Raw genomic sequence first — 27497 nt, forward strand, 5'->3', positions numbered from 1 at the left:
AAATATACTTTATAATTATCGGATGATTATATTATGATACTTATTGTACAAAATTAGCAGACTTCTAAAAACGACGAGAAACTATGTATGTTCGGTTGCATTTTATTATGCCATCACATCATTTTCTGGATTTTTACCGGTATTGTAACCTTTGAAAAAAGAAAACACGGGATTATGAATAGTTTTTTTAATTATCTATTCTTACATTTGAGTTACAAATTATGTAAAAGTGTCCGGCAAAGCTGTATTGTTATACAGCAGTTTATGTCTAAACTGCTTAGACTTTAAAAGGTTATGAATTATAATAAAATATAAACACATTAAAGAGACCATTCATATTAGATCAGCCAGTTTAACTGGTCGCCTTTGTTGCTGTTCACATATCAGTTACAATTAGAAAAACAGTAAAATTTTGTGCCATATTTAAACAGATGGTATGGTTTAGATATATTGGTTCCACAAAACATAACGTAACATTTGTCATATTTGTTGTATATGTGAGCAGGAACTGTTATATATGTATGTATTGTATATAAATTATGGGTTTAGCATTAGACCAATCCTGAAAAAAAATCAGATGAATTTTTGTAATTACTTGATGGCAAGTTGTTACTCATGTCCTTCTTTTTGTCCTGTTTTTCATTTACATTAATTAAAGTATCAATGGACTCAAAATAAGTTATATTCCAGAATTTGACATCATTATTGTGTGAACATGACGCAATGTATGTGCCGTCATGGCTTATGTCAAGTCTTTCTACAGGCATTGAATGTTGGCCTACTACTCCTAGTTGACGTTGAGGGAACATATGAGCAGCTCTTAAAATCCCATCTTCTCCAGATGTCACAACTATATTTTGAGTGATGGGAACCATACATTGGACAGAAATTTTCTTTTGACCAATATATTCATCACTATGATAACCAAATTCTTTCCAATTGAACAAGTACAATCTTCCTGTGGCTGAAGCAGCTAACAATTTTGTTTCTGATCGGAAAAGTCCCATACAGGTAAATTCTGCATCATACTGCTCAGATCGAGTATAAATTTTGCTGAAAACATATAAAAGGAACAATTATTGAAAATGAATATATAAATAAATTGTAATATAAAGTCAGTTCTGAAGTATATAATATTTAATTACTAACTTTCCTTTCAAATCAATTGATGTGATTGTACCATCTCCTCCTGCACAGACCAAGTATTTTTGAGCTTCATTTGTTAGCATATCTGAAATATAATCTTCACCAACTTTAATTGTGAATATTGAATCCTTTTTTCGTATATCCCATAACTTTACTGTTCCTGCATCATCACCTGTAACAAGGTAACAAGGGAATAACCTATAGCCATGTTAAAGTTTTCTGTTCAATATTTTGTGTATAAAAATAAACAAATAAAAGTTACATTACCAGTTACAATTTTATTATCATCCAGGCTGACTAAAGTATATACTGGTTCTTCATGTGCATCATTGTAGCATTGTTTTAATTTACCAGTTTGTACATCTGTTGCAACTATTGTTTTGTCCTAGAAATTAAGACAAGTTATAAAGTTATTGATTAGATGTTAATAAATATGTTTTATGTATGTCTTATTTTATATGTACTAAGAGATGATTGGTGATCTCTATCCAATTGATGCATTAAATTAAATTAAATTGAAACTTAGAAAAATTCTTACATCATCAATACATTATGTAAAACATTAACAATAACACTATATCATCTAAATATTTTTAAACAATTTTAAATTTTTAATATACACAACTTAAATAAAATACGGCAATACTGTGATATTATAAAAAGGCGGAGATACCTTCCCAGTAGAGTACATGGTAGTTCCTTCATCATCAAACTCCACATCCCTGCATGCTTTAGTGTGCACTTCTATTGTTTCTTTTAACACTGTCTCATTATTATTGTATTCATACAACAAAATATCTCCAACCATATTGGCTATAGCTATCAAGTCATTTGCAGGGTGGAAACAGATATCAACTATGGCATCATCACAAATAATGTTTGGTGGGTGGTCTCTGGGTTTATTTTTTTCTGCTTTAATTGCTTTGATGACTTCATCATCGTCATCCTCATCATCATCGTCTTCATTATTCTGTTCTTCTTTAGTCGTTTCATTATCTGGAGTATCCGTGTTTTCCACATCATCTTCATCACTATCTGAAATGTATTTATTAATTCATTAAGAATTATTAATCTGAGATATTTTTTTCCGTATGTTTGGTATATAATTTTTAATCAGTATCTGTCATATGATATAAAAGGTTATTATTGTACTATACGATACGTAACTATTATTATGGTATTACATGAGCTTGGATTACCCCACTTAAAAAAAAACATTTAATAAACAAAGGCCCAACTCCATACAAAACAACTTTTTGCTATCTCAAAATCGTTTGGCTCTATTAGTATATTCTAACCAAGACATCATGGTTTCAGATCTCATACTGTAATTTCATAGACTAACTGTTCCAAAAAATATTTTGATTTCCTGATGTGAATATTGGTGAATTTATGTGCTTAAAAAACCAAAGAGATTAATCTAACAATAACTTCGTATAGTTTACAATTATAGTTATACTCACCGGAATCAAAATCTTCTTCCATTTCACTTTCATCAGAAGTGTCTCTATCAAAATCTTTAAACTTCATAGTCATGTTTCAGTAATTTGTTAACCTTGTGGTTTCAATGTGAAATAATAAAGTATATTATTGAATGTATCAGATTTTAGTGTATAGAAAATGAAGATATATAAATTAACAAACACAGAATAATGTAAAATGTGGAGATGGTGGATTATTTCTTTGACAATTGACTTCAATTTGACGGTTGACGGTTAATACTTGACAGCCAATTTAATTCATAATTAGACGTGACAAAATATTTTTTCTAATACCCTTTTATTCTTAGCTTCTTGCTTTTTGGCTTACAAGATAAGCATGCAAACAATATATTTGACAAGATTTTTTCTGTATAGGTAATCTGTCCTTTCAGTCAAGGTCATGTCACTTTTATTGATAGGATTTACAAGCACAAGTCAAAAAATTATCCATGATTTTAATATTTCACTCATTTACACACAGTTTTATTAATCTCTGTGAAAAAATAATTATCATGTGAGGATTGTGGTACAATTTCGTCATTGTATTAGTGACTTTCGACTTCGGTCGTTCCATTTCTCCCACTTGTTCACTGCGTATTGCTTATTATTTAATAGGAAATAATTTGTACCCTGCGCGAACCTCGCATTTATATCTCTGTCTACGCAGCCAGCCAAAAATAATAGTATCGCTACATTCACCCCCTGTTCAGTGCTCAGTGCTAATTGGGACGAGAGTTAGAAGAGTCATTCACTTAAATTAATTAACAACAATACTTATTATAAGTATTCTCTTAATTTCAAGTGAAAAACATTGTTATTGAAGTATTAGAATATAATCACCTTGTCCGTCTTAATGCTGTTTTGTGTTCTTATTGGTAAGTGAACTTGATTTGAAGTTGCAAAGTTTTACAAACAAGAAACAATTAGATTTTAAAGCGCTAATCAATCTGAATTCAGCAATAAGATACATTATTATAGGTTTAAGATTATAGGTTTAAGATTCAATCTGTTACAATTAATTCCACATCCACAAAATATTATAGAAATTTGAACAATATTATATAAAATCTATTTATGTATTGGATATTATCAATATAACTGTATTAATTAGGTATATGGTTGTCTTGGGAATGTACATTGTATATGCTGCTGTCTTTTTGCTTGAAAGGTGAATTGTTTTTTCTTTGTTTTTTTTTTTTTTTTTTTAATTGAAGTACCAAATGAACATGCAGTCCACTGAAGAGAAATGGTCACTGCTATCCATGGATATCTGTAACCAAATCCATTAAGAACAGAGAATCTACCTGAAGCTGACCACGCTTGAAAGGTGTCAGGTCAGGTGGGGTGCTCATATGATTATATGTCTCTCAGGGGCAAGAATGCTAATGGAATCAATATCTCATGTAATTCCTATAAATAAGAATTTATATATACTTGAGAAGAATATTGCTACAACTCTGTTTTCTCAATGATTACTGCCCACTATGTATTTTTTATTGTCCTTACAACAACTGAAGCATGCTTAGCCATGGCTTGTGTAGATCTCATCGGATCTATAAAGCAATATCAGGCATAGGTAGGAGTTCAATTGCGGACTATTAGTGCTTTATTCCAGGTTTGGTGCCTTGTATTAGGCATGTTTGGATTTTAGTCCTATTTTCATTGTTGGAGAGCAGGATTGTTTTTAACATTACCAGAAGTCTTTTGAGCAATTTCCATACATGTCACAGAGATTCACTAATCCAAGTCTTAATCCAATCTACCCATTCTTGGGTGTTTTCTTATAAACACTTGAGCACTTTACAATATACCTAAAATTATTTGTAGTCTGAAAATGAAAGAAATTCATTATGTTCTCTTGGTTTCATTAATAATTAACTCAAATATCTCAATGTCATTAGTCATAAAATGAAATTTACATCTATGAAATTTACATCATCTATCAAAATGAAATATACATTTGGGTATGTATAAAACTTAAGCAAATGTACTGTATTATAATTATAGATATACATAATCAAAAACCAGTTTGCAATTATGATAACATAATTGGAAAAAATCTGCTTAAATAAATCATTATAATTCAAGTAACAATCTGTATCACTGCATACAAGCAAAATGGGAACATTGGTTTTTCGTTCTTTCTTTACTATGAAAAAATATTTTTTATATGTAAATTGAAATACCAGCACATGTGGCTCTGTCTACATCTACATCCAAAGAAATATGCATGTCCTTATGAGAGAATACTTATAAACACTTATGTTAAAATAACTTATTATTTTTATTTTATGATTTATTCTTAAAAATCTAAATACATACGAGTAGATTAAGATTTTTAACAAAGTTAAGACGGTGTAACGTTATTATTAATACGATACAATACATAACTTTGTGTATTTTGTATAAAAATGTCACTCGTATTGAAATACGTACGAAAGGCAGCGGTGACACGCTATTGGTTCAATTGACTGCCCCCTCCTGCGGCGAGATTCGCACGTGCACTGTACACGCGACTCGCGTGACCTACTATTAACTTGGAGGATACCGATGTAGCGCTCACGTGGTCAATATACCTACTCGTACTATTTTCTTTGTATGTATTGTAATTGTAATTAAATTGATTTTATATTGTATTTGTTTTACGAAAATGACGCTTTATTAGCTTGTAAATACGTAGGTAGAGTCGCGCTTTCTTTATTTTATTAATAAAGTAAATTATACGATGTAAGTACAACGATACAAATATGAAAAAAAAATCTTGTAATTATCACATTGTTATTTGTTGATCATGTCAGATGTAGAATATCATTGGCCTACGTATGTACGATAGATGTATAATAAATATATTTGTAATCTAGGTGGAGCGTGAGCCGAAATGTTCGCAAGGTCTATGGTAGGTAGGTAGGTAGTGGAATAAATTTCCATCTTTGTTTGAAAGTTTGCTACCAGTCACAAATTAAAGGTTTTGTTTTGTTATAAAACGGTGTCGCCTGTGTTACATTAATGAGAATAAATAAATTACAATTACATAACTGGGTGACGACGACTTAGTTACATCGCGTTTATAGTAAGTACTTAAGTAGGTATAGTTACGTGATTAGTGACGTAGCGTGGGTTCGAGCTTGAGTCGTCCGCGCCCGTAGATTGAATTTGTCGCTCGGACGTAGTTAAATTGAAAACCAATGGCGACATGCCAGGGGCGAAAATATTGAATGAGATCTGGGGCGGATAATTGAATGAGGTTCCTAGGACGAGAGGCCCGGGGCGGACTGCCCCTGACTTGTCGGCCAGAGCTGTAAACCAAAAATGGCTGAATAAGCTGTAAACCAAAAATGGCTTATAGAGAGTCCCTAATTATTTCGCGAACGTATCATTATTCTATACAAAAAATAAAAAGTACTGTTGTTGTCACTTATGTAGTAATATAATTCGATATCAGTTAACGCTGATATTGAAGGCCCGTTAAAATCGATTCAAGGCGTGTGCTAAATTTCCCGACCCTCTTAACTTCTGCTAAATAAAAAGATTAGGCCTTGCTGCTTAGAATAGATTTTTTTGATGATTGGGGCGTCATTCTTAGTGAAATCATATGAATCATTATGATATCGTGTTAATTTGTGATTTAAATATCATAACACCATTATTAGCTTTGAAAATATAAAACTGATGATAGTAGATAAGTTATCACATAGGTCAGTGTGGATATATAAATAGGCTAAGCCAAAACGGTTAAGAACATTTTTCTTGAATCAACTTAAATAATTTCTTTCGTTCATTTTTAGGTTTCCTACTCCATTCCGCGGATATTACGCGGACTATACCTACTTACTTTCCGGAGAAATCCTCCGTATATGACTTCAAAATATCGCTCAGATAGAACGTAAGAAGTAAGAACAATTTGAGTTCTATTTGAATTCAACTTTGTTTCTATCAGGGGGTACGGCTCTGCCCCCGCCAAGTCGATAAATTTTACAAAAAATAAGAAAGTTAATAACGAAATAAATTATACTTAAAAAAACGCATTTTTATAGTAGTATAAAAATAAAATTTTTGACGAGAATGAACGCTTTGTTCTAAACGCGTGGGGTGTTCGGAATAAAAATAATAAATAATCATAAAAATTAATATTAAGCTAGGCTAGCTTAGCAAACCTATGGGACTAAGGAATTCGAAAAAATAAGGAGTTTAGCAGACAAATAACTTATAACGTCGGCGATCGACGATTTAGTTGCTTTGCAGAAGCTAAACCGCAGCTACCTTTAGGCTCTCGATGTAGTAACTGAACGCAGAAAATGCGATGCAGCAATAATGTATAAATAATGCTCATATGTGTGATTGCGATTCTACGACCCTAGGCAGCAAAACAAAACGCGAATCACCGTAGGACCGTAAACTCATATCCAGCAGTCGAACAGTGATGGTTTAATTATATTTCCAATTTATATTTAAGGAGACATCGAGGTACTTACAACAAAAACGAGAAATTTGGTTGCGTGACGCGCGACCCGGGTGGCCATTAACGGCACCCCTATAAGATTCCCCCCTCAAAAAACGTGCCGTCATTTTCTGTTTCACAATGTTTTGACTTTTGTCCTTCAAATTATGTTTAAGGTTTCTTTTAAAGGAGTTTAAAACATAAAATGTGAACGTTTCCTACTTGTTGAGATCTATAAACAGATTTGACTACGTCAAAGTGGTTACGTATTTTTAAGTTAAGTTATCTAAAGGTGGTAGAACCCTTTGTGGTTCAACTCCGGCGGCACCACCGCCACACCTATTTCTACCTAATAACAGCAGTGTTAGGCGCTGCTGTGTTCCGGTTTGAAGGGTGTGGTAAGGGAGACAGACTTTTCCGAGGCGTTCCAGCTTAGTCCTCAGGGGTAGCGGCGCATCTGTGGCCGACCTCAGGTAGGAATATCTAATCCTATCTGGGGTTGATTACAGATGTCCATGGGCGGCAGTAGCCACATCAGGTGGACTGCATGCTCGTCTGCTATTCTTATATTATATATAAAAAAAAAAGTAAGTCCGATCTGTTTATAGGTACACCTAAAATATATTTTTGGGATATTTATTAAGACTATGATTAACATATTTGTAGAAATTGATCTTGATACGTTTAGGGGTAAACAGCGTAAATAAAGTATTATAGCTGTTACTGATATTCGGAAGCGTAGCGTGGGGGCCGAGGGGGTGGCAATCTCCGGGTAACACGTTTTAGGGGGGCAGAAATCATATTTTTATTAATTATTATGTAATGTGTATTTTAGGAGGAGTTTAAAAATTCCTTATGTGCGTCAGGGTGGCAGAAATTTAAATAGAAAATATTGCAGAGACACATTTCAATAATTACGTAACTTACTTACTTACTTTTTTTTCTGCCTTTAATCCTATATAGTGCAAATCGAACTTCTGCCTCGGGTAGCGCGAGCCCACGCTAGACCTATGCTTATATAGTCACCATAATAGTAAACACAAGATAGGATTAGATATTCCTGAGTTCGATCATAGAAGTGCCGCTACCCCTGAGGAGTAAGCTGGAACGCTTTGGAAAAGTATGTCTCCTTTCAAACCAGATCACGGCAGCGCTTGACACTACTGTTATATGCAGACATAGATGTGGTGGTGGTGACGTCGCAGATGTACCTTTAAAAACCTGTTATCAACTTTAACATTTTATTGGCTTCAGCTCCATCGAAACTTCCTAACATCGAAACCTTTTAAGTTCGTTTACGTATAAACCTTTTGAATTCCCGTTTGAAAACGTGCCTCGTTTTCATAATTATACGAATTTCGTCTCAAATATCCAAATGTCCTTAGATAGGTGTTGGAAAAAAATCTAAATTTAAGAAAAAATATACAACGGTTTTCTGTCACTACAAAGTAAGCAAGTAATTTAATTAAAAAATCAAAAACCCGACTGGCTATAACTACTACTACTACTACTACTACTATAAAGGCTGAAGTAGAATTTTCAAAATTTCAAAAACAGTGAAATAGGCGTTTCATTATTTTTATCAAGAAAGCCAAATAAAAGTTTCATAATAGGTATCTGCTTCAAAAACAAATGTTCAAACAATATTATCCTATTTTATCCTCGTAGTGCTCATTCACGCTATATAAAGAACCTATGTGTAAAATTCCAGCACGCTAAAGTTCAGCGGTTTCCCTTTACGTTGGTGTCTGGCGCAGCAACTTACGCATTTAGTTAGACAGTCACCTCAATGTGTTATATATATATATATATATATATATATATATATATATATATATATGTATACATCATATAATATGTGTGTAATCTCCTTTTAATTTCCTTTATTTTGATACCCCACTCCAATATTACTATTTCGCGCCAAAAATCCGCTATTTTGATTTTTTTTCTAACACCTATCTAAGGACACTCGGGTCATTGAGACGAATATAATGACACCTTACTTGTCGACATTCATCCAGCCGCTTGTTAGATCCGATCAAATAAATAAAGACAAACATACAAGATACGCGCGAAAAACATAACCCTTCCTTGGCAGTTGGTCGCATAATTGAAATAAATGTTGGTTTACTACATATTTCTTTAGTCGGCGGCAATATATTTCGTTGGGTAACGGCGTAAACAGCTTGTTGATTTTTTAATTAAATTACTTGTATTTGGTTATATTTTAATTTTAAACTTATATTTGCACTATAATAAATTGTGTCTTCACATTACTTTCATTGATAAATTATTATTATGTTCATTAAAATTAATTACTTCGACCTAATAAAAATATTAAGTTATAATTTATAATAACCGTATAAAAAATGACAGTTCGTCTCCACTAATTCCTTGTCTTATGACAGCTAGCTTATGTCGTAAAAATTTATTGCTTTTGGTAAGCAGTTTTTGAAAAACACCGTTAAAAAATAGTGATAAGGTTGATTTTGCATTAATTTTAGATTCTGTCGCTTAGAATTTTATAAACACGTTTGACGCCACATTTTTAGGTTCATTTTTGTATGGGATTGTGTATCTAGTTCTTATTAGTGATCGAAGGTATAGATGCATAAATGTAGGTATATACCTATGGTCGTATCTAAATATGGAATTATAGTTTTACAAATATTGTTATTATATTTTGTTTTTTTTTTGTTCTAGTTAAATCATGGAGTGGGTTCTTCGTAGTCCGCAAATACATAGCACCTTCAGCAATCTTGGATATGCACATGCAGATGGATATTACATAAATGATAACTGTAATGGTAGGTTAAATCCTTTTTTGTTTAAAAATAAGTAAATCAGTACATCTGTTAAAGTATTAAATTCCTTCCTGAGTATTACACTGTAAAAATTTCGTCGCTTGAGACAACGTGCCTTTATGTAAAGTAACATGTAAAGTGCTGTTGGAGGTTGACTATACACAAGCTGCAGTGACCGCTTAAAAATACATGGAACGAACATGTCATTACTTTGTAATATGTAACGAATATTTGTTTTAAATTTTCAGCTGCGCTAGAAACAATTTTGCATAACGTATTAACGGAAGACAAGTATTTACGCAGCTATCGCAGAAATATCAGTTTTGGGCAAAATATCAAAAAGGATCTCATTCCACTCCTTATTCATGCCAAAGAAGATAAAACTATCGAACTGTTGATAAAAATATTCGTTAACCTAACTACACCAGTAGAGTGTTTGTTTAATGTGGAAGATATATCAAAATCTGACTTTGGGAGACATACTGTTTTTGAAATCAACAATTTGCTCGCTTCTACGAAGGCGGCTTTAACTGATCACCGTACTACCAAAGTGATTGTTGATTTTCTGAAGAAAAATTCGGAGTTTGAACAAAAGGTTACATTACCATTGGATCAGTGCGGCAATATTATCAATACTTTAGTTTTCTTGCGAAACATTTTACATATTCCCGACGATGTCAATAGCCTCAATCCTACCTACACTGGCCCCACACATACGATCCAGAATCAGATACTATGGAACTTATTTAGTCAAAGCATTGACAAAGTTCTCATTAAGTTGATGACAATTACTGATTCGGTAAGTTTACTGTATTTATATTTATTAATTAAATTATGTATTTACACTAAAATATTTAATCACATATTGTATACATTTTCGTATATAAATTATAAGTATAATTTAGTGTGATTTCCAGGCAACTTGGGGAGTAACAATGGTACAATTGATCGCTCTTTTGTATAAAGACCAACACGTGACTACATTACATAAACTTCTGAACGTGTGGTTGGAAACGTCCCTCTCTGAGAGTTCCGAAGATAACGAGAGTAACACAACTCCACCAGATAGAGGTAAGTTACATTTAACGCACCCACGCATGCTGTGGTAAATCCAGGATTTCTATAAAAGAGGTTGACGCAGCTGGGTTATGCATAAATTTCTTCATAATCATGTTCATAAAAAAAAAATAAAGTTTGGAAAATCCAAAAGTGCACGACTCATAATGCTCATTTAATTATGAAATATAAAAAAAAAAAAAAAAACTTAAGTCGTTCAAAATTAATTGCCGAAAAAACAGCTGTAGTAGGAAGAAGGTACTGCACAAGCGCCCCTGGTGGAATAAATGTACATAATATCTATAGATATACAGTCTTGTAGTTTTCGTTTTTATTAATTGCAATTAAACGACACTGAATTAATTAATCATTCGCATTCAGTGACCTACAATCGACGATTAGAATTTAAAAAAAAAAAAATTAACTCAAATGATGGATTTTTTCACAAGTTACAGTGTTTTCAGGTTTCACACATGACGGACAGGAAAATTTTTTGACCTATTTTGGTGTTTTTTTCCAATTCTATTGCAGTAAATCAATTTTTAAAAAGTTTGGAATTAATCTCCATTAAATTATCTCGACAATAGTATGCAAAATATCTTGATTCCGTGAACTATCAAGGCTATAATAATAAAAATAGCCGCCAAAATGAAGCGAAAAAAATTTTTCGATCGTAAAGCACTCTCTGACGCTTCGCATCATGAGTCTTGCAAAACAAATAAATTGTTTTGGCAAAAATGTTGTTTCAATAAACAGAAATATAAGAAATGCAGGTTCTAAAATAAGTCGCAAATTGCTGAAGAAAACGGAATGAATAATAAACATTCTGTATTCGCGGCCTTTATATAAGTTTATTTTGCCGTCTTATTTCTTAATATTTTAATATACCATATCATTATGACCGCGACCTCCAATGTTGAAACTAAACAATTAAGCAAAAAGTCCCGTCGAAATGTAAGACTAATTTGATGTAGATTACATTGCTAATTGATGTATACAATTATATATTTTTATAAGTAAACTATAAGAGGTGAACCTGCGGCAGCTCCTATAGAATGTTTATTGATTTTATCTCTTGATACATTATCACTAGCATTCGTTCTTTGTCTCATTTCGCAGGTAGCGGTGATTCATCCCCGATGCTCATGTCCGACCCAACATCGGACTCATCGGACACTGGAGGAAGTGGCAAGTGCAACGGTGGGGCTAACTTGGTGAACAATGCGTGGCCGGGACAAACCCCCAGGAATAATGCTACCGATAACGGGAACCAACCTACGCGTGCACAATATACAGACAAAAAGGTGGAGATTATTGAAAAAATGGACTATTCTGATGACGCCAGCTCCAAAAAGATTGTGAATGCAAAACCCGTAAGTAATTGTGGTAAATATGAGTTTGTACAATGTACATACCCATATTTACTACTAAATACTCCAAATAACAGCATTATAGTAAATTCAATGAAAATTATATAAATATGGTTATATCATTTCTTCAATATAATGCGCTATAATTCATAATGAACGTCTTCGTAATAAAACGTGTTTATATTGAGAACGTGTTGAACTTTTAATGATAAAATTTTTAATTTTTATCGGCTACGACTACGCTATAAAACATAGTTCAATCTTACTTAGTAAAATTTACTAAGTTAATCCTTTCAATCTTATAGAAAAAAACACCTCAAAACAATGGTAATTCTGAAAAACCACCTCAAACGCAGACAAAGGTTCAAAAGAAAAATGTGGTAGCGGACAATTCTGATTGTGGATATGGAACTCAGATAGAGAACCAGGAATCCATATCCACTTCTAGCAACGAAGATGAGTTGCCGGCGAAGAAACCGGTGCATCAGAAGCCACATACCGCCAAGCAGAGAGTCAGTAATAAAACCCGACCGAATGTCACTGCACAGGAACGGAAACGGAAAAAGATTGTCAAAAGAGGAAAATCTAACATGTGCGTATCTTATCATTATTAGTCAACTCGAGTCTCATGTATAAGATAACAAAATAGTAGTGTAAGTTACACATGTAATTATAATAAGAATTTTATTTTCAGTATCAACGTACAGGGTCTTTCTCATAATACACCAACGGATGATGACATATCAAATGTCCTGAAAGAATTTACGGTTGATTTCCTTTTGAAAGGATTCAACTCGTTGGTGAGGACCCTTCACAACCAGATCCTGACCAACCATCAGTTGAAGATCGACACATCCCATTTCTTCTGGCTCGTGACATATTTCATGAAATTCGCAACACAAATAGAGTTGGACATAGAGCATGTCTCCTCAGTGCTCTCATACGATATAGTGTCGTATTTAACAGCGGAGGGCGTGAATATATGCGAGCAATTCGAACTCTCCATCAAATTAGATGGCAATGATTTGAAACCATCAATTCGGCGTTTGCATCTGGTAATTTTGTGTTTATTTACCGCTTCCTTAATGATCCGTTGATTGGTATAATTGAAGTACTCGTGTTATATTTTTGTTCTATTTCATATTTGGAGCCTACCCATCTCTTACTGGATAGGCAGTAAGTTTGACGATTTATTAATAATGTTTTGTTACTCAAAAACTACTGGATTGACCTTTTCACACACGCTAATCATTTGAAATTAATCTAGGTGTGAGAAAGTTGGCGCGTCCAAACGCTGGTATTGAAAGTAGTAAGGTGACTGTGTACTTTATGTACATGACGTTTTCCCGATTCAGGTGGTAACCGCTATACGGGAATTCGTGCAAGCAATTCAGGCGTACAAGAAGACCGCCCACATGAGCAATGACGATCAGCAAGTACTTGTTGATTTGCAAATGAAAATGTGCGAGACTGAGGAGCTGCGTTCGCTTTTGGTGCTCCTGTTGCGCCATTACAATCCGAAGTATCACTCAAAACAATATCTACAGGTCCGTATAGTATCATGTTTATTTAAAATTTAAAAGTTTACCCATAAAGCTAACTTAGATATTTGTCTACGGTATTACGGTAGTAAAACATATCTATACCTTATACATCAATGTTAAACTCTGATGTGTTAACGTTAATAAGTGTGCAGTCCTGCTCTTGATTAATGCCTTTGGACACTGGTAATCACCTCTAAATAGGAAATTATACTGTGTTGGTAGCCCTGAGGACTTCATATGTCTTAACATATAATTCAATCCAAAACGTGTCATATGTAAAATGTAATACTACTCTTGTATGTGATACTTTTTCATTGATCTTCAAACACTTTCTAGTATTAAACTGGTCAGATAAGTAAGTCTTATATAAAGCCACAGATCTTATGTAATATTTGTGGTTATTACCGATCGAGTTATGGCGCACACACTACGAGCCAATTAGTGTCCAGTGTGAGCCTATTAGTGTGGACTCTGTTCTCTCTGATAAGACAAAAATATATATTTTTTAATTCTATTGGTTTCTTCATCGAATGGGTGTTAACAAAGATTATAGAATAAAGAGAATTTATAGGTATATCAATACCAGCTTTGGTGCTACATTGGCTCATTTGCCGCTAGGTCTCCAATGCCACCTTATTACCATACTTTATATTCATAACTATTCAGTCTTTACCAGAGTACTAGGACTACTAAAACGAACCTTTCTACTTTTTGTATTTCTTTCTACTTTCGTATGTCATTGACTTTCAGTCACATATTCAAACCCCATTGATAGCCGATAGAGTTTATTGGACTTGATGTGAAGAATTTTCAGTGACGTTCAATAGTGTTTTAAAGTTCCAGAAGTGTCATTCACTCTTTAACTTTATTTTTTTAAACTATACTTCAATATTTCAGGATCTCGTGGTAACTAACCATATTTTGCTGATGTTCCTTGACGGCTTGATGAAATTACCGGAGTACAATGGCCCCAATAATATGGTCGATCACATCAAACAGTGAGTGATCATTACTATTCATGTACCTAAATAAAATGTCAATTGTTTTAATGGTGAAAAAAGAAATTGTTAGACAGCCGCCACATCTGAGATTTGTGTAATGAAGAATGGGCGGGCCACATCGCTCGGAGGACCGATAACCGATGGGGAAGAAAGGTCCTCGAGTGGCGACCACGTGTAGGCAAACGGAGTTCATGTGGACCCCCGACCAGGTGGACCGATGACCTGAAGAAGACGGCGGGAAACCGTTGGATTCAAAGGGCACGGGACCGGGTGGAATGGCGCCAATTAGGGGAGGCCTGTGTCCAGCAATGGACCTCAAAACGCTTATGGATGGATGGATAAAATTTATTTATTTATTTACACTTTATTGAACCAAACATGATGTGGTACAAAAGGCGGGCTTAATGCTAAAAGCATTATCTACCAGCCAACCTTTGGGCTGTGCAGAAAATAATTAAAGCAGTACAAACATAAAAGAAAAGAAAAAAATACGTTATAAAATAATAGCATAATAATATAAAATATAAGCATAATATAATGACTAGTTTTATTAATTTTTAATAATGTCATCAGGTTTGCTACCTCGGATATCATGTATCAGTATGGACTACTTTTGGAAGATTATGAGGAGAACGGGGAATTTGTGAACGATTGCATTTTTACAATGATGCACCACGTCGGCGGCGAGCTGGGTTCCCTCATGACTTTGTTCCAACCGAAAATCCTGAAGACTTTCACCTCCATCTGGAAATCCGAATTTGAAATATGTGATGTAAGTTAATGAGCCGTAACTCGATCTAATTTTATTAACTCTTTTACTGTATAAAAGCATAAACTAAAGGTAGAAGAGTATATAATGAATTATAGTTTCTTCTATCTGGATGTTTGTTCCGGTCCATCGTATCAATATCATAGAGATTTGTTAGCATTATATTGTCAAGTTTTATCTAAAACTATAATGTTGTTTAATTTGTTTATTCAGTTATATAAATACTTAATATATACTATAATATATAATATAGGCATATAGGTATACAAATAAAATCTAACACCAAAGGTGTCACTTTGCGTGTTAAACTTTTCAGTGATGATATAAATAAATATCAATATCAATGGACAATTATAATTGTGATCCGTTTTATACGCTTGTAGGACTGGACTGATCTTGTGGAATACGTGATAAACACGTTTGTAAAGAAACCGCACAGTTTACATAATAGTGCTAGCTTCCGTTTGGAGCCGGAGGACTTTGACAATGAGGATTTGTTCAGACAACTGAAGGCCCGCGGCGCGGTTATACCCGGACAGGAGCCTGAAGAAGTACACAAGAGAAAATCCGTGAGCAGCAAGACAAGCTCGAAAGATAGGTTAGTATTTTGATTATTTTTTTCAATTTGGCATGGACAGTCAAATACGAATGTATAAGGATCAGTTAAAATGTTCGAAAGGGCCGATGTTAGAAAAACTGTATAATTAGATAAAATATAAACAACTAACAGCTTTGTAAACTTCAATAAATAAAATGTGTAGGTCCACGATGTGTAAATGCTGCTTCAATTGATAGTGGTTATTTTGTTTATCTAAATTTATGAAAATAAAGAAATTTAACCTCACTATTTTATACATCACGGTCATACGCATAATGGATGTTCCTATACAAACATTACGTGAGTTGTAAATCATTATGTTAATTATAATTAAAATAAACTTCTTGTTTAATTAATCGATAAATATACTAATACATATTGTCACTTTAGATGGTCCGAAGACGAAATTTCGGCGTTGAGTTGGAAGTTCATGCAATGCAATGCATCATCAGATATGATTGGAGAGATTGTGAAGCTGTTCAAAGAGGACGGGATTTATAAAACGAGGGCATCCGTAGCCAGGGAGCTATTGAAACAGATGTTGATAAATAAGGACGAGTTTGATAAACATGTGAAGGACACAGATAGGAACTCCGGTGTCGTCCAAGTGAAGAAGGATACGAGAGACAGTGAAATAGGGAAACTTTGTGGCCAAATCGCCAACGACGGCAAGGCCAAGTTCTTGGATTGGGTACAGACAGTCCTGTTGGAGACTTGTAACGTGAAGATATATCAACAGAAGAAAATCGCCAGCAGCTTGAGCGAAGCGTCCGCTCCTAAGAAAGGTGTATGGGTGGAGTTCGACAGAATGGTAACTAAGCGAAATGATTTGCCTGCCATGTCGCCGGTGTCCTATCATGCTCTCTGTAAGTGTTTGCGTTTTTTACTTTAGGTTTGTATCAGTGTCATGACTAGGTGTACCCCCGCAAATTTATTTTATAATCACTTGGTAAGTGAACATTTTAAATATATTATTTTATATATACCTATTATTTTATGTAAAAATTATAATAAATAATTTTTATGTATTATTATGTATATGTAAATTTTATAATGTAAAATATTTATAACCACAAACTTTTCCTATGCTTTTTAAAACATGGTAAATTGGGAACATAGCTAATTATTTACAGGCCCGTAGACTGAAATGTCTTATGCTGTCGGGACTATGAAATGTCAGAATTACAAGAATTAATTATTGAATATATTATTTTATGATCAATAGTCCTTACCGAATGTTTGTTATTCCCCAGTGTTCAACCAGTCTGTGCCACTGGTTCCCTGGAACTGCGAGCAGGCGGCCATTTGCAAGGACCTCAAGTTCCTGCAGGTTCTCCACAAACTGGGCTTCCACATGCCCGTCGATACCGGGAAAGTGTTCATCCGGATACCGCACTTTTGGACACCCGACTTCTTGTACGAAGTGGCCGCTAAGATATCGCCCATAGATGCATGTAAGTCCAATTATGTAATTTACATAGATACAGAATCAAAATACGTAAGTACGAAAATAACACTAACATTTATGTAACTTTAACACAAAACCTATCACATAATTATCTTGTGATGAAATAAAATCTTAATGCACAGAAATGAACTATTTCTTATTTGCACCTCTAGTTTATACACCTATAGGTTGTTTAAACACAATATTTTACAATAAAATTAATGTTCATGTGAATATCATCGTATTAATTTATTTTCTAGCTAAGCTGAAGTTCTCATTGAACGATATATCGGAAAGTAGCATCATGAGTTCTCCCCACCAGTCCATTTTTAATGTGTCAATGGACCTCAGTAAGGATAGCCACTTGAACATACCACCAGATAACTTCTACCAAGTTCACAAGCAGAAACATCTTGCCACCCTTCTCAATTACACGCCGATGTGAGTATATTATTATTGTTATTTTGTGTGTGTATATTAAAATAGGCTGAATATAACAAGAATGACTACACAAATGTAATTAAAGCTATGTAACATCAGTTCTTTCTTATAGACCGTTAGGAAATGTCATAAATTACTGTGTCTGTATTTATGTGACATTTATCGAACTTTTCAATTACCTTTTATAATTAATATCTTTTCCATAGGCCTGGTTCATCCTTGAATACATCTGTAAATGATATCGACACACCAAACTGGTTGGAAATGGTGCAAAAGTCTCAAGAGTACAACCTTAACTTGAACATCCATCGGTAAGTTTTACAATTTAGTTTTAAACGCATTATGTGATAGACAGCTGTAGTATTGTAATGTAATATTTATTTTATGACAAAATTGTGTGTAAAACAGTTCATCTATTGCGCATTATTTACCAATATTGCCAGGCTTTTATTTTAGACTAGTTTTTGCCCGCGGCTTCGCCCGCGTTTTGAAAGAAAATAATATGATATACTAACATACATAAAACTAAAAGTTCGTACCTTGATTGGAATACCAGTGGCGCCATCTGGCGAAAATTTGTCGTACCAACTCAGAAACCTTCGTGGGCTCATGGACAACAACTTTGTTAAAGATCATCACTTGATTCGAGTTTACGATTCGATCTTTACTAATATCGATTAAAATAAGCGAGTTTTTTGGTCCAAAAGATCGATTCTCCCATTAATCGATCTTAGATCGCCATTCCTAGTTCCCGTGGGATTTCCGGGATAAAAACTATCCTATGTCCTTTCTCGGGTCTTAGACTATCTTTGTACAAAATTTCATTAAAATCGGTTCAGTGGTTTAGGCGTGAAGAAAAGACAACCAGACAGACAGACAGACAGACAGAGTTACATTCGGATTTATAATATTAGTAAGGATATGATCAAAATAATATATAAACTTCAAGATGATCCTACCACAATTATTGGAATGAAGTTCCTTATCGCGCGTTGCGAAAGGGGACTAGACGGAAAATATTAAGACCAAAAGTTATAACGACACTTTTTGCTATAGTTGTAAGCCATGTGGCTTGCGTGTCTGTCTGTCTGTCTCTCTCTCTCTCTCTATTTCGCATTGAGCAGTGTGGTGTCGCGATGATTATTTTTGTTGAGTGTATACAGGTTTTTTGTACATAATAAATAATTAAAAAAAAATGTTATTACAATTCCTTCATTAATGAATCGAAAGGAATTTCGTTCCATCCGGGTGTCCCTTGACACCTCTCATCTTTTTTTTAGGATGTTTACGAATGCTGCATGATGATTAGTTAAGATGAGTGTTACACGTATGTGTTATTTGTGATATAGGAGCATAGTGGTGGAGCAGGACAACATACAGTCGGTGTCCGTGACGCAGCTGGTGACGGCGGCCGCCATACCCGCCATCATGAGCGTCAAGCAGGAGACGAGCAACTACAGTATTCATCAGATTGATTCCGAATACAATAACAGGTTTGTATTTGAACGATGTAGGTCTTAAAGTTGGTAGAGTTATACAGGGGAACCATGGGCATATGAAAGTATATTTTAAGCCTATTTTTATCCTTAAGTCTTTACTACACACTTATAATTAAAAAGTAATAAAAACACAATGAAATAAATAAAATAAAATTGGAAGATGAAAAAATCAGTATGGTTCGAGTGGAAGGTATAGTCCGTGTAAAACTGCTAGTCCGCTCTGAATATAGATGTGAATCGAGTCGCCATAGCAAACATCTTCAGAGCGGACTAGTAGTTTGGCGATAACTATACCACGGTCACACTTATGCTAGCATGAAACAGTTCTTGCGTTACGGAATACGGGTGTGGATGCCGACTGATGTATGAGGCAACCATCTTAGACCTCCGGTGTGTCACGTATCACCCATTAGTGATCGGTTTCAGGTAGAAACTGATCCATATGGAATTGGCTATCGATGTCCATGGGCAGTTACTATTTCTCATGAAGTGGAGGGCATTCTCGATTGCTACTTGAACCTTATAAAAAAAGCCCCGTAAAAGTATCCTCAGTAGGGCTTTATAAAATAAGGCGCTTATACAAGCGTTTACACAACGGTTACACTTTGTTGTTCTTTGCAAATCTCCTTGTTTTTAAATGTTATCTTAACGAATTTACTTACGCCAAAATCAAATCTATTCATTAGCAGGATCAGGTTTTGGGATTTCATCGAAAATTTTACATATTTTGAACTCAAAGACTGATAAAAGTTGTGAGATAAAAATGTTCTCATAACAGTTTTGTCATAGCTTATTTACATATATTTAATGACAATATCGTTTCGTAGCGTATGCGAGACCGCGTCCGTGGCGTCGGACCTGACGCGCATGTACGTGTCGGACGAGGACGAGAAAGACGCGCTGTCCGTGTCGGCGCTGGAGCCGCTGGAGCTGCTCGACGACCCGCTCGCCGCGCCGCTCGCCGCGCCGCTCGCGCTCGACCCCACGCGCCTGACCTTCTCGCCGCCCTTCGACTCCCAGCGCTCCATACCGGAATTATATTGAACTAATACATATAATACCGGAATATTATTACATAGGACCCGCTCGATGTCGTGCGTAAATGTGTTTGTAGTGAAACGATTGAGATGTAGTAGCAATGTACGTTTTTCGGTTACGGTTCGTTTTATCGATGTGCAGGTTAAAGGAGAATGTTAGTTTTAAACTGTGCTAAACATTTTTTGATACATTTACCGATTGTTATTAAAGTAGCAGCCGTTTTGACAGGGTCGCAGCACTCGCAGCGAAAGAGATTTCGATCACTCTTCGAGGAGTTACATAATATATTTTTATGACATGATGAATTTAATAACTATACGCAAGTTTAACGCCGCCGCTGTAGATATTTTAAGAGAAATATACTATTAAATGTTTAATAATATACATGAGTGTAATATCAGATGCTTTTCGAATATTGGAGATCTCTTCCTTCCGCGATATTGCGTCTATTTATAAATACATTTTTTCATATTTACAAATGGAATACTGACTGATCATGCAACCAATATAAAGTATGGTATAGTACCTGTCAATTACAAGTACATGGGTAAACTTTACAAATGATAATATTACTAAGTCTATCGATTTTATTAAATACAACTAAGATTCACATTAATAATGAAGGAATAATATTTCTGTTAAGATAATTTAGATTTTAACTATATGTAATTGTCCGTAAACATTGCTTTTGTTTGTGGTTCTATTTTATTGAAAGAGTTTATTTGATTTTTATTTTAAATAAATACACGTACAAATAATATGTGTAATAATTTATATAACGAAAATAACAATATCATAAAGTACACATCTAACAACAATATAATGCGGCATGCATTACATAAAAAAAAGTTAGCGAATAATGTACAGCAACATTCTTTTGGAATAAAATAACGACTTCACAACAAAACGCACTCACCTAATGGATAAATTATCACAGGAACATACTTTCACCAAAATTGCATTTACACACTTACGAAATATAGCCTCCATAAAACTGTGATTGACTTACATAATGAAGCACTTCGTTGATAAACAGACAAACAATATATACACAATTCTATAGTACATTATATTACTAGTAATGGTTATTTGAACCTTGGTTTTGGCCATTAGGGTGGTTTCCGTCGAGGTATTTTTGTATAGCTTCGTCATAACTTCTTGATTCGAATGCGTTACTACCTTCGTGTCCGCCGGGTGACCCATGGAAGCTGTTAGGGCCCCCGTATGAGTGTGAATGTAAGCTTTCTGAACCATATTCATTTTCAAATGGGGCATTTTGATAATTGCCAAAGTTACCTCCTCCGTATGATTCACTTTCAGATGATGGCTCATACTCTTTTGCATTAGGTGCCTCGTTATTTTCGTGTACGTCGTAAGAATTACCATCAGCTTGATGTCCACCGTCTGAGCTCTGTTCGTGGTGAGCTTTTGTTAGGACGGGAGTAGGAATTCTCACTATATGCGGCACGGGCACTGGGTAAGGTTTCGAAACATGCACAGGATATGGCACTTTTTCCACCACTTTTACAGGATACGGAACGGGAACCTTCACTGCGACGGTTTTAGTGATTTTGATGACTTTAACCGGCGCCTCGGGTGTTATCACATGCTCTCCGAGATCCTGCAGCTCAGTTTCGTAACCCTCCACCGGTATCACGTGGGTGTGATGCGATGCGAGACTTATACTCGTGCAGCATAGGACTATCATTAATTTCTGTAAAATAAACAGGGAAATTATTAAGAGAACGGTAAGAACGGTAATGTACTACTTCAATTTTTTTCTCTTATTAGGCTTCTTAACTTTTTAAACTTGCGACAGTACAGAGTTGACGAGCACGAAAGAAATACAAGTATTTTTTTTACTTGAGTAGGTAATTTATTAAATATCTTTAATTTGTTCATATGATTTAGAATTTATTGAAAAAAATAATTATGCAGACAAACGGGTAAATACGTGAACCAGATTCGTAATGACACTTTTATGTCAATAGACGTATTATGTAAATGATTCTTATTTTTTTAGTTATTAATGTCAGTACGATTACATAGATGCAGTTCACGATGCAATTGTGATGTAATATTATAATAATAACTAGGTATCGCTTGTGTGCGCTCGCTGCTAAAGCAGCTCGCGGAACGGTTGTCTTCTTTAGTTTTGCGTGCAAAATTTTTTTACATTTTTTCCCCTATATTGAAGTTTTATTAATTCTGATTGGGGCTGTTTGGAAAAGATATGAGTTAATATTTGCAAAATACCAAGAATTTGGATCGTGATTTTTTTCTCTATAAGCCATACATTTTAAAGACATAATAAGGAGACAAAAGCTTGAAATATTACATACAAAAATAACTATTTATAAAAATTGTAATTTCTTGTATGACAACACTAAAATATTTTTTTATCAAAATGTGCAGAATATTAGTACCTACAAACGCCTCATACATTCTAATGATATCAATAGAAGGCAACAGCTTGAAATATTGCATACAAAAATACATATATATGAAAATTATTATTTCTTGTATGGCAACACTTGAATATTTTGTTACCAAAATGTGAAGTCTATTAGTACCTACAATCGCGTCATACATTATAAGGTTGTCAAAAATATACAAAAGCTTGAAATATAACATACAAAAATGCATATGTATGAAAATTATAATTTTTTGTACGGGAACACTGAAATATTATTTTACCCAAATGTTAATACTTCTAGTATCTACAAACGCCTCATACATTGGAATGACATCAAAAGGAAACAACAGCTTGAAATATGACATACAAAAATACACTTGTATGAAAATTATTATTTTTTATATGGCAACACTGAAATAATTTTCCACCAATTTATACAGTCTATAACTACCATTAAACGCCTCATACAGAAAACGGACGTTTAGTGATGCTGGGCTTGGTGGTGGTGGTATTTAAAGGGAGACAACAGCACGAAACACCACATACAAAAATACAAATGTATGAAAATTACTATTTTTTGTATGGCCACACTAAAATATTTTTTTATCAAAATGTGCAGAATATTAGTACCTACAAACGCCTCATACATTCTAATGATATCAACAGAAGACAACAGCTTGAAATATTGCATACAAAAATACATATATATGAAAATTATTATTTTTTATATGGCAACACTTAAATATTTTGTTACCAAAATGTGAAGTCTATTAGTACCTACAATCGCGTGATACATTATAACGTAGTCAAAAATTTACAACAGCTTGAAATGTGCCATACAAAAATGCACATGTATGAAAATTATTATTTTTTGTATGGCAACACTGAAATATTTTTCCACCAATATGTACAGTCTATAAGTACCATAAAACGCCTCATACAGAAAACTGACGTTAAGTGATGCTGGGCATGATGGTGGTGGTCTTTAAAGGGAGACAACAGCCCGAAACACCACATACAAAAATACAAATGTATGAAAATTATTATTTTTTGTATGGCAACACTAAGATATTTTTTAATCAAAATGTGCACAATATTAGTACCAACAAACGCCTCATACATTCTAATGTTACCAATACAAGACAACAGCTTGAAATATTACATACAAAAATACATCCGTATGAAAATTAATATTTTTTGTATGGCAACACTAAAATATTTTTTTACCAAAATGTGCAGTATATTAGTACATAAAAACGCGTCATACATTATAACGTTGTCAAAAATTTACAACAGCTTGAAATGTGACATACAAAAATGCACATGTATGAAAATTATTATTTTTTGTATGGCAACACTGAAATATTTTTTTACACATTGGTACAGTTTATAAGTGCCATTAAGCGCTTCATACAAAAAAATGACGTCAAATGGTGGCAACAGCCTGAAATCTTCGATAATCCTGTAGAAAATGCATTTGTATGAAAACATTTTTTTTGTATATGGCAACATTGGATTTTCGATTTTTTACATAGGGTCCATTTGAAATAAAAAATATCTCCCATACATTACTTATATGCTCTGTCTACGGTTTCCGCCCAAGTACTCAAAAAGTGAAAATCGCGAAAAAAAATTCTGTATCCCAGTGTTGCCAGTCGATTAAGACGAAAATGGTCAAATGTCATTACGGCACCTATAAAAAATAGTTCTGTGAAAAAATTTAATTAAAAATATTTCTCCTTCTACTTTTCACATTTTTGAATGAAAAGTTCCAAAAAATGTATAAAAGGTGAAAAAAAAAACTTTACCTGGCAACACTTCGAGCCGAGCTCCATGACCGCCCGATACAAAGCGACTCGCTCAAATGTTGCCAACCTCAAAATATTTCACTTCGAAAAATGCATTTTTTAGTACATTTTACAAAATGGCTGACACAAGGTGCGCCATCTGATTTAAAAAAAATAATATTGCCATATGATAAAATTGAGGATACAATCCGGCCAATAAATCTAAAATATCGAAAAAATATTAATAAAACCACCGCGCTACGACCCCACAAACACACCTCGAAAAATGAAAGATTTCAAACTCAAATATCTCGGCGGCCATCTTGTTTTTCCATTTTTTTCTAATTTTATCGTAACATTCGTCCCATAATTAGCCGAAAATGATACCAATCTCAGGTAGGCGCGCAGAATAAAAAAAAAGTTGAAAATCGCAGGAGGGCCGCCATCTTGAATTTTGTATGTTTCCCATTTTTCCTATAACCACCATAATATACCGAAAAAATATCTCATACATTATTACTACCCCCCACCAATAGTTTAGGCTGGGCTACTCGAAATGTCAAAAAAGTGAAAAAAAAAATCTAGCTCCCAGTGTTGCCAGTTTATTTGGATGAAAATGGTCAAATGTCATTACGACCCCCCTGACAAATATCCATGTAAAATATTTTCATTAAAAATGTTTCTCCTTCTACTTTTTACATTTTTGAATGGAAAGTTCCAAAAAAAGTATGAACGAAGAAAAAAAATCTTAAACCTGGCAACACTTCAAGTCACGCTCCACAACCGCCCCATACAAGGCGATTCGCTGAAATGTTGCCAACCTCAAAATATTTCACTTCAAAAAATGCGATTTTTCATACATTTTACAAATTGCCTGACGAACGATCCGCCATCTGGTTAAAAAATTAAATAAATCCAATTTGGTAAAATTGAGCATATATCCGAGAAAAAAAACGAAAAAAATCAAAAAAATATTTAAAAAAACACATCAGTGCCACCCCGCGAACACACCTCGAAAAATGAAAAATTTCAAACTCAAGTATCTCGGCGGCCATCTTGTTTTTTCAATTTTTTCTAATTTCATCGTATCAGTCGCCCTCAAATTAGCCGGAAACGATACCGATCTTGGATAGGTGCAAAATAAAAAAAAAAGTTGGCCAATCCAGCTCGGCCGCCATCTTGAATTTTGAAAGTTTCAAATTTTTCCCATAGACACGGAGGCAAATAAAAAATTCCACTCATACATCAAACCCACCCCCCACCACTCCTTCAGGTCGATGAAGTCGATTTTTCGTAAAACTGAAAAAAAATTCCTGCGACCAGTGTTGCCAGTCGACATCGACGAAAATGGTCAAATGTCATTACGACAGCCAAAAAAAATATTCCAGTGAAAAATTTTCATCAAAAATATTTCTCCTTCTACTTTTCATATTTTTGAATGAAAAGTTTGAAAAATTGTAAGAGTGGGGAGAAAAAAACTCAAACCTGGCAACACCTCGGACCGAGCCCCATGATCGCCCCGAACAAAGCAAATCGCTCAAACGTTGCCAACGTCCGAATATTTCACTTCAAAAAATCTGTTTTTTCATACATTTTACAAATCGCCTAACAGACGACCCGCCATCTTGTTGAAAAAAAAAAATAAATCCGATTTGGCAAAATTGAGGATATATCCGAGAAAATTTAAAAAAATGGCAACAAAATATTAAAAATCCCAAGAGATACGACCTCCCAAAAACACCTCGAAAATTGAAAAATTTCAAACTCAAATATCTCGGCGGCCATCTTGGTTTTTCATTTTTTTCCAATTTCAACGTAACGCCCACCCAAATATTATTCGAAAAAGAAACTAACATCAGGATAAAGTCAATAAATAAAAAAGTTAAAAATTTTAAATCGGCCGCCATCTTGAATCTATGGCATCTCATATTTTTACCTTTGCCTCGGGGGGGAGAGGAGAAAACCCGCCATAGACAACAAAGTCGCTCCTCGCCGGCATCATGGAGAACGGCATGTCAGTCAGTCAGTGGTAAGTTCAGGATTATATATATATAATTTAAAGCAGTTTCGCAAGTATAGTCCGTTATTGCGGTCAGCAGGATATATTCTATCTCCAAATTTATAATGCCTATTAGATCAAGCAAATCGAAGCTTGACGTAGTTAATAAAATATAGGAAATTAATTATTATAATAAAATTGGTTCCACGTACCAATGATCAGAATCAATAAAGGAAAAAAATGCACGTGTTACGTATATAAACACTGCAGTCAATTCTTTATTTACGTAACAAAATGTAGGTTTCGTTTTCGATCTAATTGTAAGAGCCTTAACAAAAAACAGTCATTGTGTAAGCAATTACATAACCGGGTTCTTATAGCTTCCTAGTGAAGTATTTACGTTAGGAGTTCAACATAATAAGAACAACAAAATAAGTAGGTACTAACCAGTGTTCCCATTGTGTTGCGAGTGAGCGTACGTCCAAGTTGTAGTTAAAACTATTCGATAGCAAGTGTATTTGGTGGCTTTTATATGTATGGCACCTTCCATCGCCGGTGAGAGACGCCTTCCGGCCGGACGAACTATTACTTTCTTCAGCGCTCGCTACGATCAGTTCTCCGCTGCATAGTATCTATAGCGCGCCTCATGGACATTCACTATTA

The 27497-nt window shown here is 34.3% G+C and overlaps 3 protein-coding genes across 4 annotated transcripts; 1 reads left to right on the top strand and 2 right to left on the bottom strand.

The window, feature by feature from the left end:
* Nucleotides 1-172: 172 nt before the first annotated feature.
* Nucleotides 173-2861, bottom strand: LOC140747790 (WD repeat-containing protein 55 homolog). The gene is made up of 5 exons (XM_073080407.1): nucleotides 2610-2861; nucleotides 1820-2181; nucleotides 1414-1531; nucleotides 1150-1318; nucleotides 173-1053 (listed from the first exon to the last, which is right to left on the bottom strand). The coding sequence occupies exons 1-5, from the start codon at nucleotides 2680-2682 to the stop codon at nucleotides 552-554; spliced, it is 1224 nt and encodes a 407-aa protein (XP_072936508.1). The 5' UTR covers nucleotides 2683-2861; the 3' UTR covers nucleotides 173-551.
* A 158-nt stretch (nucleotides 2862-3019) lies between these two features.
* Nucleotides 3020-21390, top strand: tim (timeless). 2 transcript variants are annotated; one of them, XM_073080405.1, is made up of 17 exons: nucleotides 3020-3502; nucleotides 9769-9872; nucleotides 10118-10668; nucleotides 10775-10940; nucleotides 12045-12298; nucleotides 12601-12887; nucleotides 12990-13350; nucleotides 13651-13842; nucleotides 14737-14837; nucleotides 15414-15612; nucleotides 15993-16207; nucleotides 16598-17073; nucleotides 17461-17661; nucleotides 17915-18095; nucleotides 18302-18406; nucleotides 19445-19588; nucleotides 20422-21390. In XM_073080405.1, exons 2-17 carry the CDS (start codon nucleotides 9776-9778, stop codon nucleotides 20636-20638), a joined length of 3747 nt encoding a protein of 1248 aa, XP_072936506.1. In that variant the 5' UTR covers nucleotides 3020-3502; nucleotides 9769-9775; the 3' UTR covers nucleotides 20639-21390. The 2 variants fall into 2 exon arrangements, with proteins under 2 accessions (XP_072936506.1, XP_072936507.1); XM_073080406.1 differs by having other exon boundaries at nucleotides 3021-3502; nucleotides 10787-10940.
* On the bottom strand, nucleotides 21388-27440 carry LOC140747794 (uncharacterized). Its single transcript, XM_073080410.1, has 2 exons — nucleotides 27282-27440; nucleotides 21388-22346 (listed from the first exon to the last, which is right to left on the bottom strand). The coding sequence occupies exons 1-2, from the start codon at nucleotides 27291-27293 to the stop codon at nucleotides 21708-21710; spliced, it is 651 nt and encodes a 216-aa protein (XP_072936511.1). The 5' UTR covers nucleotides 27294-27440; the 3' UTR covers nucleotides 21388-21707.
* Between the last annotated feature and the right edge of the window lie 57 nt (nucleotides 27441-27497).

Source organism: Epargyreus clarus, unplaced genomic scaffold (genome assembly GCF_041222505.1).
Source record: "Epargyreus clarus isolate Ecla_fem2 unplaced genomic scaffold, WU_Ecla_fem_2.2 ptg000015l, whole genome shotgun sequence".
In the NCBI taxonomy this organism is placed as follows: Eukaryota; Metazoa; Arthropoda; class Insecta; order Lepidoptera; family Hesperiidae; genus Epargyreus; species Epargyreus clarus.

Coding starts and splice junctions, on each gene's coding strand:
- LOC140747790 (XM_073080407.1), bottom strand. CDS start 2,682: ATGACTATGAAGTTTAAAGATTTTGATAGAGACACTTCTGATGAAAGT. Junction 1,319..1,413: donor TGATAATAAAATTGTAACTG/GTAATGTAACTT, acceptor ACCTTGTTACAG/GTGATGATGCAGGAACAGTA. Junction 1,054..1,149: donor TCAATTGATTTGAAAGGAAA/GTTAGTAATTAA, acceptor ATATGTTTTCAG/CAAAATTTATACTCGATCTG.
- tim (XM_073080405.1), top strand. CDS start 9,776: ATGGAGTGGGTTCTTCGTAGTCCGCAAATACATAGCACCTTCAGCAAT. Junction 9,873..10,117: donor CATAAATGATAACTGTAATG/GTAGGTTAAATC, acceptor TTAAATTTTCAG/CTGCGCTAGAAACAATTTTG. Junction 18,407..19,444: donor CTTAACTTGAACATCCATCG/GTAAGTTTTACA, acceptor TTTGTGATATAG/GAGCATAGTGGTGGAGCAGG.